General features: G+C 38.0%; 1 protein-coding gene across 1 annotated transcript; it reads left to right on the plus strand.

Moving 5' to 3' along the window:
• Window positions 1-1569: 1569 nt before the first annotated feature.
• Window positions 1570-12716, plus strand: LOC106921929 (alpha-galactosidase MYORG-like). Its single transcript, XM_014993942.2, has 6 exons — window positions 1570-1677; window positions 4196-4638; window positions 6172-6700; window positions 7457-8261; window positions 8333-8451; window positions 9720-12716. Exons 2-6 carry the CDS (start codon window positions 4361-4363, stop codon window positions 10062-10064), a joined length of 2076 nt encoding a protein of 691 aa, XP_014849428.2. The 5' UTR covers window positions 1570-1677; window positions 4196-4360; the 3' UTR covers window positions 10065-12716.
• Window positions 12717-15861: the final 3145 nt, after the last annotated feature.

Here is a 15861-nt window from a genome sequence, read left to right on the forward strand (position 1 = left end):
ATTTACAGCATATCACTTTTCCACATTTTATAATGTTACGACTCTATTCCAAATTGTATTCAATTCAGCTTGACCAAACATGAAAAGAACAAACAAACAAACAAACAAGATCTTCTCTAAGCATGGAAAGCTGGTTGAGAACACAAAAAAATACATTATGTGGAGAAATGTGGAAAAGTTCAACAGGTCAGACTGCTTCTGAAAAGTAGTGCAACATATTTAATCAATTAGCCAGATTTAGTCAGAGAAAAGTGACCTTATCGCTCACCTCATCTGTATGTAGCTTGTTGCTGTCACCCAGTGGCAGAAAACGACACAGCAATATATCGCCTGATCTGCTGATCTTACCTTTTTATTCATTCAGGGTAGTTGCTGTGCTTGGCTAAATTACAGAAGTGAGTGGTAACTGATTATGTTCACTCTGTTACTTTTACTTGAGTAACTTTGTAGAAAAAAAGCACTTTTAGGACTGTCACTGCATCAACATTTTTATTTTTACTTGAGTAATAATATTATGAAGCATCTCTCTTACTTTTCTGGATACTCTGGTTAACTTCAGGGAATGAAGAACAAAACATTTTAACCAAAACTTCATACGACACACATCTGCAGCTCATATTAAAGTGACATAGTGTTTGCACATATAATCTGTTGTTCTAATGTTGTTTTCTATCTGCTGAGCTGCTGAGCCATTTGGAGACAGTGAATATACTGTAAACACCATAAGTAATAAACTGAAGTACATCACTATCTTGTAACATGCAGTATTTAAAAAATATGTAATGTAATGTACTGTAATGTTTTACTTTTAATATTAAAAAAATGCCTGGAAACGTATTTCTCTTGCTTGAATTTATTATTTTGTAATTATTTGTTTTTGGTTTTTAAAATACCCGAATGTTCAAATATCTATTTTTTTTGTCAGTCTGATATCATTTTAAAATATTACATCAAATGTTATGATTAGTATTATAATTTAATACTTTTTTACTCAAACTTGAGTAATATCTTGGACGGGTACTTTTTACTTTAACTTGAGGAAATATGAAAGTAAAGTACAAAGTAATAAGGTTTTTATAAGTTAAAGAAGGAAGTTGAGGATATTTTTAGCTACTCTACCCCCTCAAGGTGTTGTTTTTTTTTATCGTACAGAAACAACAAACTAGTTATTTTTAAAAACAGTAATAACAAAAATTAAATTAGTGTAAGCAGGAAACTAAAACGATATTAAATCCTCAATAGTCATCGCAATCTTACCAACTTACCTTTAGCCTCAAATAGATATTCAGTGTTTCCTATGACAACGAATATTTCAAGGTAACTGACATGCATAATGCATGTCTAGGCCGTGTTAATACATGTAAAACCTGACTTGATGATCTTAATGGCTAAAGTTACTTTATAGATTTTAATTTTGTTCCGAATTTGTAATTTGAGAGCACAAAACACTATAAAAAATGGGATATTTCATTTCAAAAGCCAAAACTGTTTGCATACTACATTTCCCATGAGTCTGTCTTGCGGTGCAATGTGAGCGATGGGTTTAAGGATGAATCCACGCATTGGCTGGGCGGGTTCAAGCCACGACGCACATGCGCAGTACGATCGATACGTTGGTTGAAATCTCGACTGTGTGGCTACGCCAAGTGACCTCGGCCACTCAACTGCAGAGATAAGGTAAATATATCCTGATTATCAAGCTGTTGGGGTCATTTTAAATCTGTTAGGTATATCTCCCTACCTTTATTTGTTGTACTAACGTGTATTTCAACTGTCAAGGTAGCTGGCAGGACAGGTTGTAATGGGAAACCTCATATACCGAACAGAAAAGTGCTATTGTTACACTGACGTCTCGACATTTTTAGCCTCTTGTGAAAACTTACACTAGACAACAGCTTTGTAATTCTATCAAAGTAGAATTATATAGTTTTTTATTTATAAACCTGGAATTACTATGTAGAAAATATAGGTGTACGATTGTGTTTATCACGTAGGAAAGATTTGAAAACATGTTTTGTGGGTTAAAGTGCAATAGTACGCACTTCCAGAGTTACCAACAGAAACGCATTCTGTCTCAGCTGTAAAATAAAGGAGAGTTTTAGTATGTTACAAGGAAAGTCTACCTACCCTTTAAATTGGTCACATTTGGTTTTGGATTGGATTTAGAATCTGGATTTTGGCTTAGACATTGTAATACAAGAATGTAGACAGATTTTATTGTCATTCAACTGTACATTTAAAAATGTACAAATGAAAAGAAATTTCGTTCCAAGGCTCCAATAATAAATAAATAAATAAATAAATAATAAAAGGACCAATATAAATGTATATAATAAAATATTGAGCTAATGGGAGTTTAGTATCCTTATGGCGATGGCATGATGGAGGAAGTTGTTGTGGAATCTGGTTGTTCTACATTTGAAGCTGCTGAACCTTTTCCAAGAGGGCAGCAGGGACAACAAACTATGCTGCGGGTGGAAGGAGTCTTTTATAATTGCCCAGCCCTGGACAGGCAGCGACTGTGAGCTGTGTCAAGGATGGAAAGAAGCTCAGTCGCAATGATTTTCTCAGCTGTCCTCACCTACACATTGCCAGTCACAGGTATTGAATACTCCAAACCAGATAGAGATACTGCTGGTCAGTATAGTCTCTATTTTCCCTGTGTAGAGGATGGGAGGGGGAAGGTTTGCTCTTCTCAGCCGACGTAAATTCCTGTATCCCCAGGAATTTAATGTGCCTGACCTGTTCCACTGCAGCATCATTGGTGAGGAGGGTTGTGTGACTTGGCTGATTTTTCCTGAAATCAACTTTATGCTTTGAGCTAAATGTTGTCGTTCTGGCTGCATGGTAGCGCTTGTTCTCCTGCTGAAAGACGAACCTTTACCCCATTCTTAAGTCTCTTGGAGCATGTAAAAGATCACCTTACACATGCTTACCACCCCTCCTCTTTTTCAGTGTCTTTCCTCATGCCACTCTTCCATTTAGATACTATTTACATTGCTGTTCTACTAACACTAAATGTGAATCTCTGCAATTCCTCTTCTCCTTCTCTGAATAATGCTCTCTTCTATGCGCCCGGTTAGAAACAGCTGCAAACTGACTGTGTTTTGCTAGGTTTGCATTTGTACCATATTCTTTCTGTTTTGGATGATGGGAAGAAAATGTAAGATATTAAGAACTTGGGATGTTGCTTTGTCTTAAAACTTATTACAGCTTTATCTGACCTACCTTCTAAGGGTGGGCATTTCTTAAATTGCTTATCATTTATTGTATTGCTTATCATTAGGAATGCTGTTTCGCAATGCAGCTCCATTTGTATTGCGATTAAATTACACACATGTGAAATCTAATGAATACATTAGCATGCCATTCTATCCAGATTTTTTTTTAATTGTAGATGTGTTTTACGGTTTCCTTCTGTTTCACAGTCTTGTAGTACTTTGTGTTGGTCTAAAACTACAATATATATATATATTGAAATTAATGCTGCAAAATGTAGCATAGTTATGTGCACCAATGATTTTGGAAGGAAAGAAGGAAGTAAAAGTAGAACCGAAGCAGCTGCAGAGGATGATAAATTATAGACCTTTATCAGAGGGCATTATGAAAATAAGTGAAGGCAGTTTTTGCAGAATATGTCCCATTTTTTCAAAGTAACTTTAGCAAAAAAAACAAGAAAACAGAGTTGAAACTTAATCATAGTTTGCCTTATTTAAGTGATAATGATCTATCAGACGTGCAGTTTACTGAAAACCACAGGCTTGCTGCTGTGCAGATATTAGAGGGCTGCTCATCCTAAATATTATTTACTCTGACCCAGTGATAAATGAAATTGTACCTTGCTGACTTGGTGTCTGTGCCGTTCTGACTGATTGTAGCCTCTCGTTAGGCTTTCATTACTTCTGTTAGCTCTGGTGCTTATGTAACTTCATATGAACACTGAACCTGACTACCTGATGTTTATCAGATTACACCTGCTGCGCACATTATCTGCTGGACGTTAATTAGATATGCTGCTGGACACTTACAACCAATGTGAGTTACTCAGAGGGGTGAGTAACTCTATCGCAGCGTCTAGGAGCCGGACCAGAAAGCAGCTTCAGACGTTCCGCTGTCATGTTTTATTCTTCCTTTCTCCTTCTGATTGGACATTGAGGCATACCTCAGCTGATGTTTAATATCTCTCATCTTACAGGTTTCGACAAAGCAGTCGTTATCCAGATATGGAGACATTAAGAATTTGCGGGTAGGCTTCAGCTGCCAGCAAGATCATTTTCAAGAAGCACTGATATACCAAGTTAGCAGCCGTCACTCCTCCACCAAACCTGCTTCTCTTCACACCTTCATACAAGCTTTCAGGATGTATCAGATTGTCCCAGGAGCTCCTGGAGAGCAGCATGTGATTGACAGAACCCACGGCTCCCCGCGGAAAAAGAAATTTGGACAGGAGAGCCGGCCGATGGTGCTGGCAGGTCTGTTGGGTGGCGTGTTGGTTCTGGCCGCTGTGGTCGCCTGGTGCTATTATTCATTGTCTCTTCGTAAAGCCCAGCTGCTGAAGGCCGAGTCACTGGAGCTGAAAAATAATGGCTACATTATACGGAACCATTCAGGGGATATTATCTTCACCATGGCATTCAGGTAAGTCTGCAGTGGAAAACTGTTTAATTATTCAACAGATTTTCATCTTCATTCATGTCAATGAAGACATAACTAGTCCAAAAGTATGCTGATGTTAATAGTAAGATTAAACTCGGTTTACAAATGAAATTAATGGAGAATCTTAAATGTGACAGTATAAGAATAGTAGAGTGAGAAGATGGATAAAGAACAGTACCTTCTAAGTTTATTGAATGAAAAATGTGACATCAGCTAAAAAATCAGCAAAGAATGCCACACTCAATATAATCAGTAGTTAGGATATGGATATAATATAGTAAAATGCTCATGCTACTGGGTGAAAAGTTCAGTTAGATCTAAAATCTAACAATAACAGGGTATTGTGGCTTCTGTATTATTTGCATGTAGATTTTTTTGATATTAACAAAATCAGAGACATTTGCTTAGGAGACTTTCTTCTCTAGTGCTGCCACCTGCTTACCCGGTTGTTATAAAGTCAACAAATTGTTGCAATCAACTAGCCTTACTTTATTAAAACCTTTTACCAATTAATTTTATGTAATCTACCAACTTAATTGTACTGTACTTTTAGTTTGATCTAAATCTGAATATATGCCAATCATAAGGTTCCTCTTAATACTGGCATGCGTTTTGAGTGAGTTTGACAACAGTTGAATGTGTAGTGCTTGACAATTGGGTCAGAACATTTCCAAAAGCTCATTTTTGGATTTAACCCATTGTGCAGTGGTGAGTGTTTGTCAAAAATGGTCCAAGGAAGAAACAGTGGTTAATCAAAGAATGTTTAAGGGCAGCTAAAGCTTATTGATGCACTGAGGGAAGGCCCCCCTTATTGATGGAAGGCCAGTCAATTAATCAGATTAACTGCTGTAGCTCATATTATTGAAAAAAATAATATTGGGACTGATAGAAAGGTGTCAGAATAGTAAACAGTGCTCCACGATTGTTGCATAGTGCTTAGCTTAAAGATGAGTTAGCATGCCTTTTCTTCTCATAATGTTATTCCTCATGAATGTATATGAGTAAACTAAATTAATTGTCTTGGACTGAATTAGATTCTGCACATAAATTGATAGCTGGACCTTGTGAAGTTAAAGTATAGGCAGATAGACCAGGCAGTCTAAAACAAAAGTGAAAAGGGAAACTGCTATGAAATTTTAGGACTCAGCAATGAACCAAGAATAAATATTGGTAAAAGAGCCATGGTTGCCTCTTGTGGAGTGACTAGATGTGTTTGCATCAGCAGAGTTGTTCAGTTTTTTTGGTTGCTCGTGCTGAGCGGCTGCCAGTCTGCGGTTTGTGAGTTAGAGATGGGAAACCAGATGAGACATGATTGTCCCCTGAGGGAAGACCGATTTAGTCATGGACCATTATCTGCAGAGGTCATATCAACAGAAATAGCCTGTAGCTGGGGCTTTGTGGTCTATCTCCAGCTAGTTTTGATTTCAGCTGCACAGAATATGACTTGCTTAATCTGTACTGTGAATAACTTCCCCTATTGTGTTGTGCATCCTCTCTGTCCATTCGTTGTTCTAGGTCTGGCACTCTGGATCTGGACTCCTGCACAAAGGAGGGACATAGTCTCAGCTGTACTCGGTCAGGAACTGGCAAGCTGAACTTTTTCATCCAGACAGTCCGAGAAAAGACTGTCATGTGCTATCGCATCCGCTGGGAGGAGCTGCTGGATGTGAGCTCTGTGGAACATGCCATGGTCTACAATGACTCTCACTGGTACGGAGGAGCAGAGATGGCAACGCAGTACTGGCCTATGAGAAACCAAGGGGAACAGGAACCGCGTCCTTTCGTCACCAGCGATGTTTACGCCAATCGAAATGCATTTGGGGGAATCCTCGAGCGTTACTGGCTGTCTTCCAATGCAACCGCAATAAAGATTAACGACTCTGTACCTTTTCATTTGGGCTGGTCAGAGAAGAACAGGACTCTCAGATTTGTGGCCCGATACCAGGGCTCTCCTTTTAAACCACCGGTGGGACATTCGGGCTTCCCTGAGCTCAGCTACAGGGTCTGTGTGGGGCTGGACGTCACATCCCTCCACAAATATATGGTAAGTATGTTTGCATACATGGAGAGAACGGAAAGTTATTTTCTGACAAAACCTTAATTGTACTTATGTACTAGGAAGAGATTTTAAAGATCATTAATGTCTTAAAGTCTAAAATATTTGCACAAATAAACTCTATAGTTGTCCTTGATGCTGCTGATGGTGGTAGACATTTATTATATCATTTATCATGTGATTCTTAAGAATCAAAATTCTTCTGTCATTGTCATGTCAGATTCTCGTTAAGAATATTTAAAACCCCACAAAACCGTCACTATTGTTGGGATTAATAGTTTTACTATTTTCTCCACTGTTTGTTCAATGAAAGCTGCAATAAATACCAAAACATTTGAAAATACAATTACTGTGTGCAGTTTAGTGATACAAATCACACTACTTTCATAGTAACTGCCTGACTTTGTGGTCCATACAACCAGAGAAGACCATTCACTCCATCACTCTCTCTGTAATTTCACTAAAATGCCAGAGAACTGTTTAAATAAATGGTATGGTAGAAAATGTTAGTTTGGAAACGGTTCATTTTTAAAACCTTGTTGTGCTTTGAAGCCATTAATATAGTGTATAAATATATAGAAAATTTTATCAAAAAGCTAGTTTACATTATATGTCCTCTACCAGTATACCAGATACACAAAATTAGCATTTATCTCAAACTGTTCCTTAATAACAAAAAGAAAAGAAGTTGATATTAAATGTTATTAAACTCTTTATGTTCTGTGTGTTGTTTTGTTTTGGCAGGTGCGTCGATACTTCCCAAAGCCCATCAACGTTCCATCCCAAGAAGTGTTCAAAAAGCCGGTGTGGTCCACCAGGGCTTTTCTTAAGTCTGCTGTAACTCAGGAGAAGCTGCTGCGCTACGCAGCAGACATCATTAAATATGGCTTTAAGTGGTCCCATCTGGAGCTGGATGACCGCTACACCACTGACTACGGAGAGTTTGACTTTGACCCCCAGAAGTTCCCCAATGCCAGCGGCATGTTTGAGAAACTCAGAGAAGATGGGTTTCAGGTGACGCTGTGGACACATCCTTTTATCAACTACGACTCCATAAATTTCGGAGTTGCTCTGGAGAAAGGACTGTTTGTGCAGGAGCCGAGCGGAGAGCTGCCTGCCCTGGTCCGCTGGTGGAACGGGATTGGAGGCATCTTGGACTTTACAAACCCAGAAGCTTCTGGGTGGTTCTTGTCACACTTAAATTCCCTCAAAAGGCGCTATAATGTCACGTCGTTCAAGTTTGACGCAGGGGAAACGAGCTACCTTCCTCGTCAGTTTAGCACTCTGGTCCCTCTGTCTGACCCCTCCACCTTCACCCGGCGCTACTCCGAGATGGCCATACCTTTCAGTTCACATGCCGAGCTCCGTGTGGGTTACCAGAGTCAGAATATCTCCTGTTTCTTCAGGATCATTAACAGAGATTCAGTTTGGGGATATGAGCTTGGCCTCAAGTCCATCATCCCCACTGTTCTGACTATAAGCATTCTGGGATACCAGTTTGTCTTACCAGACATGATAGGAGGAAATGCGTACCCCAACCGCACTGCAGGTAGGAAACACCACAGCCTAGATGTTTTGATCTGAATTTTTAAAGATCTTGAGAACTCTGCTGTATTTCAGGTGTGATTAATGAAACACAGGCTCTGCCAGACAAAGAGCTGTACATCCGATGGTTGCAGCTGTCCGCTTTTATGCCTGCCATGCAGTTCTCCATACCACCGTGGGCTTATGACGATGAGGTGAGCATGTACAAGACATATCTCACAATTGGAATAAGTTGATGATTTAATTTATTTGTTATTGTTATAATCACAATATTGCCCTCTCTTTTACTGTTGGAATCAATGCATATCTCAAGTAGGTTAAAAATGTAGGAATTTGTAAAAGGTTTTGTTTTGGTCTCCTCTGACCAGTGCACCGTTCTTCCACATAGTGTCCCTTACATTGCTTGTGTCAAATTGGACTTCTTTTGGATTTCTTGTAAAAATTCATTTTTGCTTATCGCCCCTTTGTGAAAACTAGATTTGTGGAGTAGAAATCTTACAGTTGTGCTGCTGCTAGATTTTTCAACATTAGCTGTAGACCTGTGCAGCTTCTCTAGCGTTAGCATGGGCCTCTTGGCTCCTTCTCTGATAAATGCTCAACCTGTCAGGTCAGAAAACAATTAAACGGACATATGGTTGTATGTTTGCTGTTGTTCCGTCTTCTGTTCAATTTTTGAGTGTTAGGTTGAACTCCCAGAGAGCTTCAAAGCTTGGTATATTGTATTATACCCTAACCATGTCACACTTTGCACATTTGTGTTTGTAAAAAATTTTGAAAACCATGTAGAATTTTCCCTTGATTGTACAATTATGTGCCACTTTGTGCTGGTCTGCCATATAAAATTTGTGTAAAATGCATTGAAATTTTGGATTGTGACAGCATATTTAAAAAAATCAATGACTATGAATACTGATTGGTTTTTATGCTTAAAATAAATTAAATATATTTGACAAATGAAGAAATAGTTAGTGTATTATTCTGATTCAGAAAATAAATTATTTTCTTTGAGCAGTTTTCAGTATTACCACAAGAGGGCGCCAGCATGTTTCTTTTAAATAGGAAGATTTTTGTCTCAAAACCAAACTGCAAGCAATATTGAAACCCACAATGGTTTTAGTATTTTTATTTCTGTCTTGAATGCGATTTGCTATTGTTATAAAGTAAAAAGTAGTTGCTAGAATGCTGTGTATCTGAGGCGAATTGTTCAGGGTTTCTGTGGGTCTCTTCTCATGTCCTTCATGTCACAACCTGCTGGTTAAAAACCATCTAAGCCGAAGATTTGACTGTAATCCCAAATTGTTCCATTATTAACTGAAACCCTTCCTTCCTAGTCAGATATTAAGCTAGGATGCAACCACCAATGAAATTTCCCACGTCCATGCAAAATATAAATGTATAAATGCTTGATAATTTGTTGTTTGTGCTCTTTTGTGATGCTAAAACACAATTTATTAATCTCCAGGTGGTTCAGATTGCACGGAAGTTCTCAGAACTCCACGAAAGAGACGTGGCTCCAAGGGTTCTTGAGCTGGCAGGGAAAGTTGTTGGTACCGGAGACCCCATCATAAGGCCTTTGTGGTGGATCGCCAAAGACGACGAGGCAGCCTTCAAGATTGACTCCCAGTTTCTGATTGGGGATGATCTTTTGGTGGCTCCAGTGTTGGAGCCAGGAAAACTAGAGAGGGACATCTACCTCCCAGCAGGCCAGTGGAAAGGCAAAAAAAGAACGTACAAAGGTCCCATCCACCTCACTGACTACCCTGTGACTCTGGATGAGTTAGCTTACTTTTATTGGGTTGAGACATAAAAAATAACTTTACATAAGGTTGCACTGACAAATGCACTGTATCTTCAGCAAGTAAGCCAGTAAATGACAGAGAATGTTTGCTTTCTAAAGGGAAAGTTCAAATTTTGGTGGATGTTGAGTCTACGCCTCCAACAAGCTGCTCTTCTTTTCCTAAATAAATTATTTCCCTTTTTGTAGAGATGCACCAATCAGGCCTTTACTAACCAACACAGATCTCTGATTTTCTTTGAAGTTAGACCTGCCGATTTACATTTTTTTCCCTAAGAACTTTAAACATGTAGAAAAAAACATGTCATGTTAGAAAACTTAATTCAGGTCCAGAACTCCAATGAATATCCTGTTGGTCCCTCCCAGAGCATTTACCACTAGTTAAAAATGTGTGACCAGTCGCACAAAAACCTATTCTGTATAGAACATGTGCAAAAAAGAATCTAAAACTAAAATTTTACCTGAAGAAAATAATTTCATTTTTCTTTCTTGCAACTCTGAGAGTGGAGACTAATCTCTCTGCTCTTGTGGAATATGTGAGCCTTTAATCTCATTTCCTTGCCTTACAATTGACATATGCAGCATGTAATTTCATTCACACGCTGCCAACTGATCCTGATATTTTGAAGAAAGTAAAATAAAATGCCAGTAAAAAATGACATACTTTGTCAGGAGAACTTTGAAGTCCACATTCTTAATCCCAGTATGCATACACTATTCAAACGTGGATCTTTAGCTTTTATTGGTTTAATGAATATAAAGAAAATCAGAATCTGCTTTGCAAATTACTGATCAGAGCCAATCAAGCCAGTTACAGTGACTGATTGGTGCATCTCATTTTTAGTTCTCTTTACGTTTTTGTGCCAGACCCCATCCTCGTGCCTTCCATCAAGCGAATCCTTGATAGTGCCATAACTAAAGCCTCCCTTTGTCGTGCAAAAAGCTAATCCTCAATGCCTAAGACCATCAGCTTTAGATGACATGCAAACAGGGTCATGGTTGTGTCGGAGTGTTATTTCTACCCTGTGAAGGACACTGTAAACTAAAATACAGAGTATATATAGCTATAGCTCTGATAACTGTGCCATCGGATAAAGAAAGCATCTGCTGGGGGATTTTCTGGATGCACATATGGACCCTGACTTGGGCTTTTGGACCTCTGGTAAAAGTGCTTCTCTGAACTTGCCAACTTTTCAACTGCCCAAGTTAACACACATAAACTTACATTTTTGATTTCTGCACTTTATTGTAATCTCACTTGACAATAACAAACAGTTTAAGGAGAAATCCTGTCTTTCTGGGTACTTGTAAGCAAACTGCAAATTCCTTACAGGCTGGTGATTTCTGACCTATTGTGCCATTTCACTTTCAAAATCGCACAAGCTAAATTTATTGCTCAGGGTGTCATTAATGTTGAGATGTTCTTTATTTACAGTAGCAGATTTATTATAAACTATTCTTTTTGATGCCATTATTTTGCCTGTTCTTCACATTTGCCTTGTAGTTTTTCTTTCCTTATCTCTGCTTTGCAAAGTAAGTAACAAAGTCTTGATACAATTCTGTACACGCTGAAATGCTTGAAGCCACGTCTTTGCAAATGCATGAACTACTATGCACTTACAGTGATTGCTAGCATGAGACAAAAGCACAAAGATGGTGAAATTATCTGGATGTAGCGCTCTTAATATATTGACATGTCATGAGGTTTGTCTTTAGTCTGTTTTGCTTTATAGCAGAGCTAAAAGCAGCTGGCAGGAAGAGAAAAGATGACAGCAGAATGTAAAATGTCATCTTTGCAGAGATTTTAATCACCCAAAGGCTTTTTAAAGGGAACTCTATTCATAAATTAAATAAATACGCTGAGTTATTTCTGACATGTTTATTGAAATTAACCCAGGGACCTCCAGCGTGACACTAGAGAGCTTTCAAGGCTTAAAGGGGGATTTTTTAAATTTTGTTTTTATGGTAACCTTTTTGACTGCTGCACACAAACACTTGGTATTTAAAGGGTGAGTGCCAAACAATATGAACAATGCATTATTAATGCAGTGCATGTATGTTTGAAGTGTACCAGAGAACTGTGCATTCCTCACTACGATTCTGTATGGATTTCCTAACATTCTGTAGGTTTGAATGAATATAAATGCTCTGCAACATTGTGCCATATTGTAATTATAGTATTCATACATAATATTTTAACAAGGTTGTATGTGTAAAAAACTTATTTTTTTTGTTCTCACACTCCTGATAGTGTTTGGCTGGTAAATCTATGCCAGCAGTGTTTCTCCTGAGTATTGATTTTCTTTATCTAAACTTCTTTGAGAAGTTTATCTCTTTAGCTATTATGGTAGCTAATATTGGCTGATAGTTGATAGTTTTGACAGATGCAAAACTATGACAGGTTTAGCATATTTCATGCAAAAAACGGTATGACATGAGATTCCAGCACAATCTCACGGTTATCTTCCTCTTCCAGTATGAGGAAGACTTCATTTTTCAGTGTTAAATTAAAATTAGTTTCAGGTTTAAGTCATGTGATATGTTAAAAACTGTCATATTTGGTTTGCCATCAGTTATTAAAATATATTTGGGCACAATCTAACCTTATTGTGTTGATTTTGACTTGATTTGTTTCACTAATAAATATAATAAATTTTAACCATTGTTTCTTGTCACTGCTAGTAACTTTAAGTCAGGGGTGTCCAAACTACGGCCCGCGGGCCAACTACGGCCCGTGGTCCAGTGTTTATTGGTCCGCAGCAAATTCTGAAAATATAATTGAATATGGCCCGCACAAGAAGCTTGAGGTCAACTCTGTTGCACTTCTCAGTTTCAACACTAGATCGAGCCAGCCACATATGTCCCGCACAAGAAGTTTGAGGTCAACTCTGTTGCACTTCTCAGTTTCAACACTAGATGGAGCCAGCCACATTTGGCCCGCACAAGAAGCTTGAGGTCAACTCTGTTGCACTTCTCAGTTTCAACACTAGATGGAGCCAGCCACTGAAATGAAATTAAGAGAAGAAAAACCATTACTGAGTCACCAGAAATGACAGCACCGAAGAAACGCAAAATAGCAAGTGAGTGTAGGAGATTTCAAACATTGGGAAAAGAAATCAACGGAAAGTGTGTCTGTTTGATTTGCAATGAAGATGTTGCTGTGAGGAAAGAGTATAATGTCCGTCGGCATTATGGGACCAAACATCAGAACTACACATCGTACACTGCTGCCGAATGAACACAGAAAGTGTGAACCGCAGGTGTGACTGAGAATCTATATTATAGATACTGAATCTATAATATAGATACTGAGAATCTATATTATAGATTCTCAGTATCTATAATATAATAATATAGATACTGAGAATCTATATTATAGATTCTCAGTATCTATAATATAGATACTCATATAGATTATATGAGTATCTATAATCTATATTATAGATTCTCAGTCACACCTGAAGACTGTTCTTTGTACTTAAACAAGTGGCAACTTGTTTAAGTACTTCAGGTCTAAACATTGGTTGGAAATATCAGGTGTACATTTGCAGTCAGAACAGTTTCTGACATCCATCAAACCATAAATGGTTACAAAGTGAACCACAAATACAGAAATTATCCACAAATGGAAAAGATCAGTGGACACACCCAAGAGTGGCAGCGTAAATAAATTATTAACCTTTACTTCACCAGGAAAATCCCACTGAGATTAAAAATCTTTTTGTTTCAAGAGAATCCTGGCCAAGACTGCCAGCAGCACAGAGTTTACAGATTTATGAGATCTGGATCTCCATGGTGTTTTACCTGCTTAAATAAAGGAAATGAACAATTTTAGAACAATTCAGTTCAATTGGATTAAGTTAATCTATATAACACCAATTTTACAACAGATGTCATCTCAAGGAAAATATTTTAACAGATTGATTGAAAAGTTTCCTATCAGAAGAAGCTTGCAGCATTCATTCCTCCTGGACCAACATGTTGCCACAAGTTGTTGCATGCATTGCATTGCTGACTTTAAAACTGTCTCTCATGAGAACCACACTTTCAGTGATAATGGAAAGGAAAACTCTTCTTTAACAGGAAGAAACCTCCAGCAGAACCTGGCTGGGTATGAGCAGCCAGTTCTCACGAACAACAAGCTTCAACTTGTTGTTTCTTCTGGAGTGGATTCCTGTGCACAGAGGGCATTGCGGTTGAGCACATCATGAATGATTTCCATATATAACAATTCTGGTGTGATGATGGCGTGCAAGGCTCTTCTGGTTATTTAATATTGTTTCTTTGTAAGATGTAAAAATATATTTCTTTCCTCCCTTTGATTGTAGCTGCTTTCAGATCTTTATCATAAATTAAGTTTCATAAAATCATGGTGGTATTTGTTATAAATTTATTTCTAATTTGTTGTGATTATTTATTTTATTTTATTGTTTTACATGTGTGGATTACTTGGGTTGTAACCAACTTGTTATGTGAAAGTCATGTTGGCATCCAATACAAATAAATGTTATAATACACATATTGACATGTTCAACAGTCTAATCTCTTCACAGTTCAGGGAAATACCGTGTGGAATTTCAAATTGTTCTTCCTCTTCCATTACGAAAATTGTTTTGACATATTTTCAAAACATGAGAGATATGGGAGATAACTATTCAGTAGATTTGCAGTCAATGGTACGGAGCCCCCCAGGGGACATGGGGAATTTTTTTTTTCTTTTACGTTCCCTCGCAAAACTTTTGCGTCCCCTCGCAATAATCTACTGATCAGTTCATGCGGCATAATTGATACTGTAAGCCTTTTTTACGGTGGCCGCCATACTTTCTGCTTTAATACAAGCTTGTAAGGTTTTTCCATGGACTATTGAGTTATTATCGCGGGGTAATAAGTCATCTGATTGCGTCTCTATTGTGTTCGTAGTCTGAATGGTTTAAAGGGCTGCTTTCAGTGCCGTTCCATCTGAGCCTTAACAGACATAAACATGCAGTAAATAAATCGATTTTCAATCAGTTTTTTTGCATCAAAGCGTTAATAATAATAAACACGTTTTCACTGAGGCTCTATAAGAGCAATATGAATGAAATAAGTAATTATTGATATGACGGGAGCAGCGACTTTGACACCTGGTGGTGGGCGTGTCGATGTGGGCGTGACTGTCATCAAGTATGAATGGGAAGGTGACGCTGCTGGCTCTGTGTGTATGAGGCAGCGGGTGAGCTGGGAGGTCAGTCCTCACAAAGTTTGGAGCATAATAAAAATTAAATAAATCGATAATTGTGACAGAACAAAGAAGAGGTTAGGAGTTGATTGATACACGTACAGATGAGATTCCCCGAGTTAATCCAGTGCGGCCCTCTACCACCATTAGTTTGCTGTGTTTTATAATATAAAACGTGTTTATTATTATTAACGCTTTGGTGCAAAAAACTGATTGAAAAATCTATTTATTTACTGCATGTTTATGTCTGTTAAGGTTCAGATGGAACGGCACAGAAAGCAGCCCTTTAAACCATTCAGACACGAACACAATAGAGACACAATCAGATGACTGATTACTTATTATAATAACTCAATAGTCCATGGAAAAACCTTATAAGCTTGTATTAAAGCAGAAAGTACGGCGGCCACCGTAAAAAAGGCTTACAGTATCAATTATGTCGCATGAACTGATCAGTAGATTATTGCGAGGGGACGCAAAAGTTTTGCGAGGGAAAAAAGAAAAAAAAAATTCCCCATGTCCCCTGGGGGGCTCCGTACAATGGAATAGCCTGATGTTTGTCATTTTATATTTGTTTTAAATACTGTAAAA

This window comes from Poecilia mexicana, unplaced genomic scaffold (assembly GCF_051168715.1).
Source record: "Poecilia mexicana isolate PSO_F unplaced genomic scaffold, ASM5116871v1 scaffold_9, whole genome shotgun sequence".
In the NCBI taxonomy this organism is placed as follows: domain Eukaryota; kingdom Metazoa; phylum Chordata; class Actinopteri; order Cyprinodontiformes; family Poeciliidae; genus Poecilia; species Poecilia mexicana.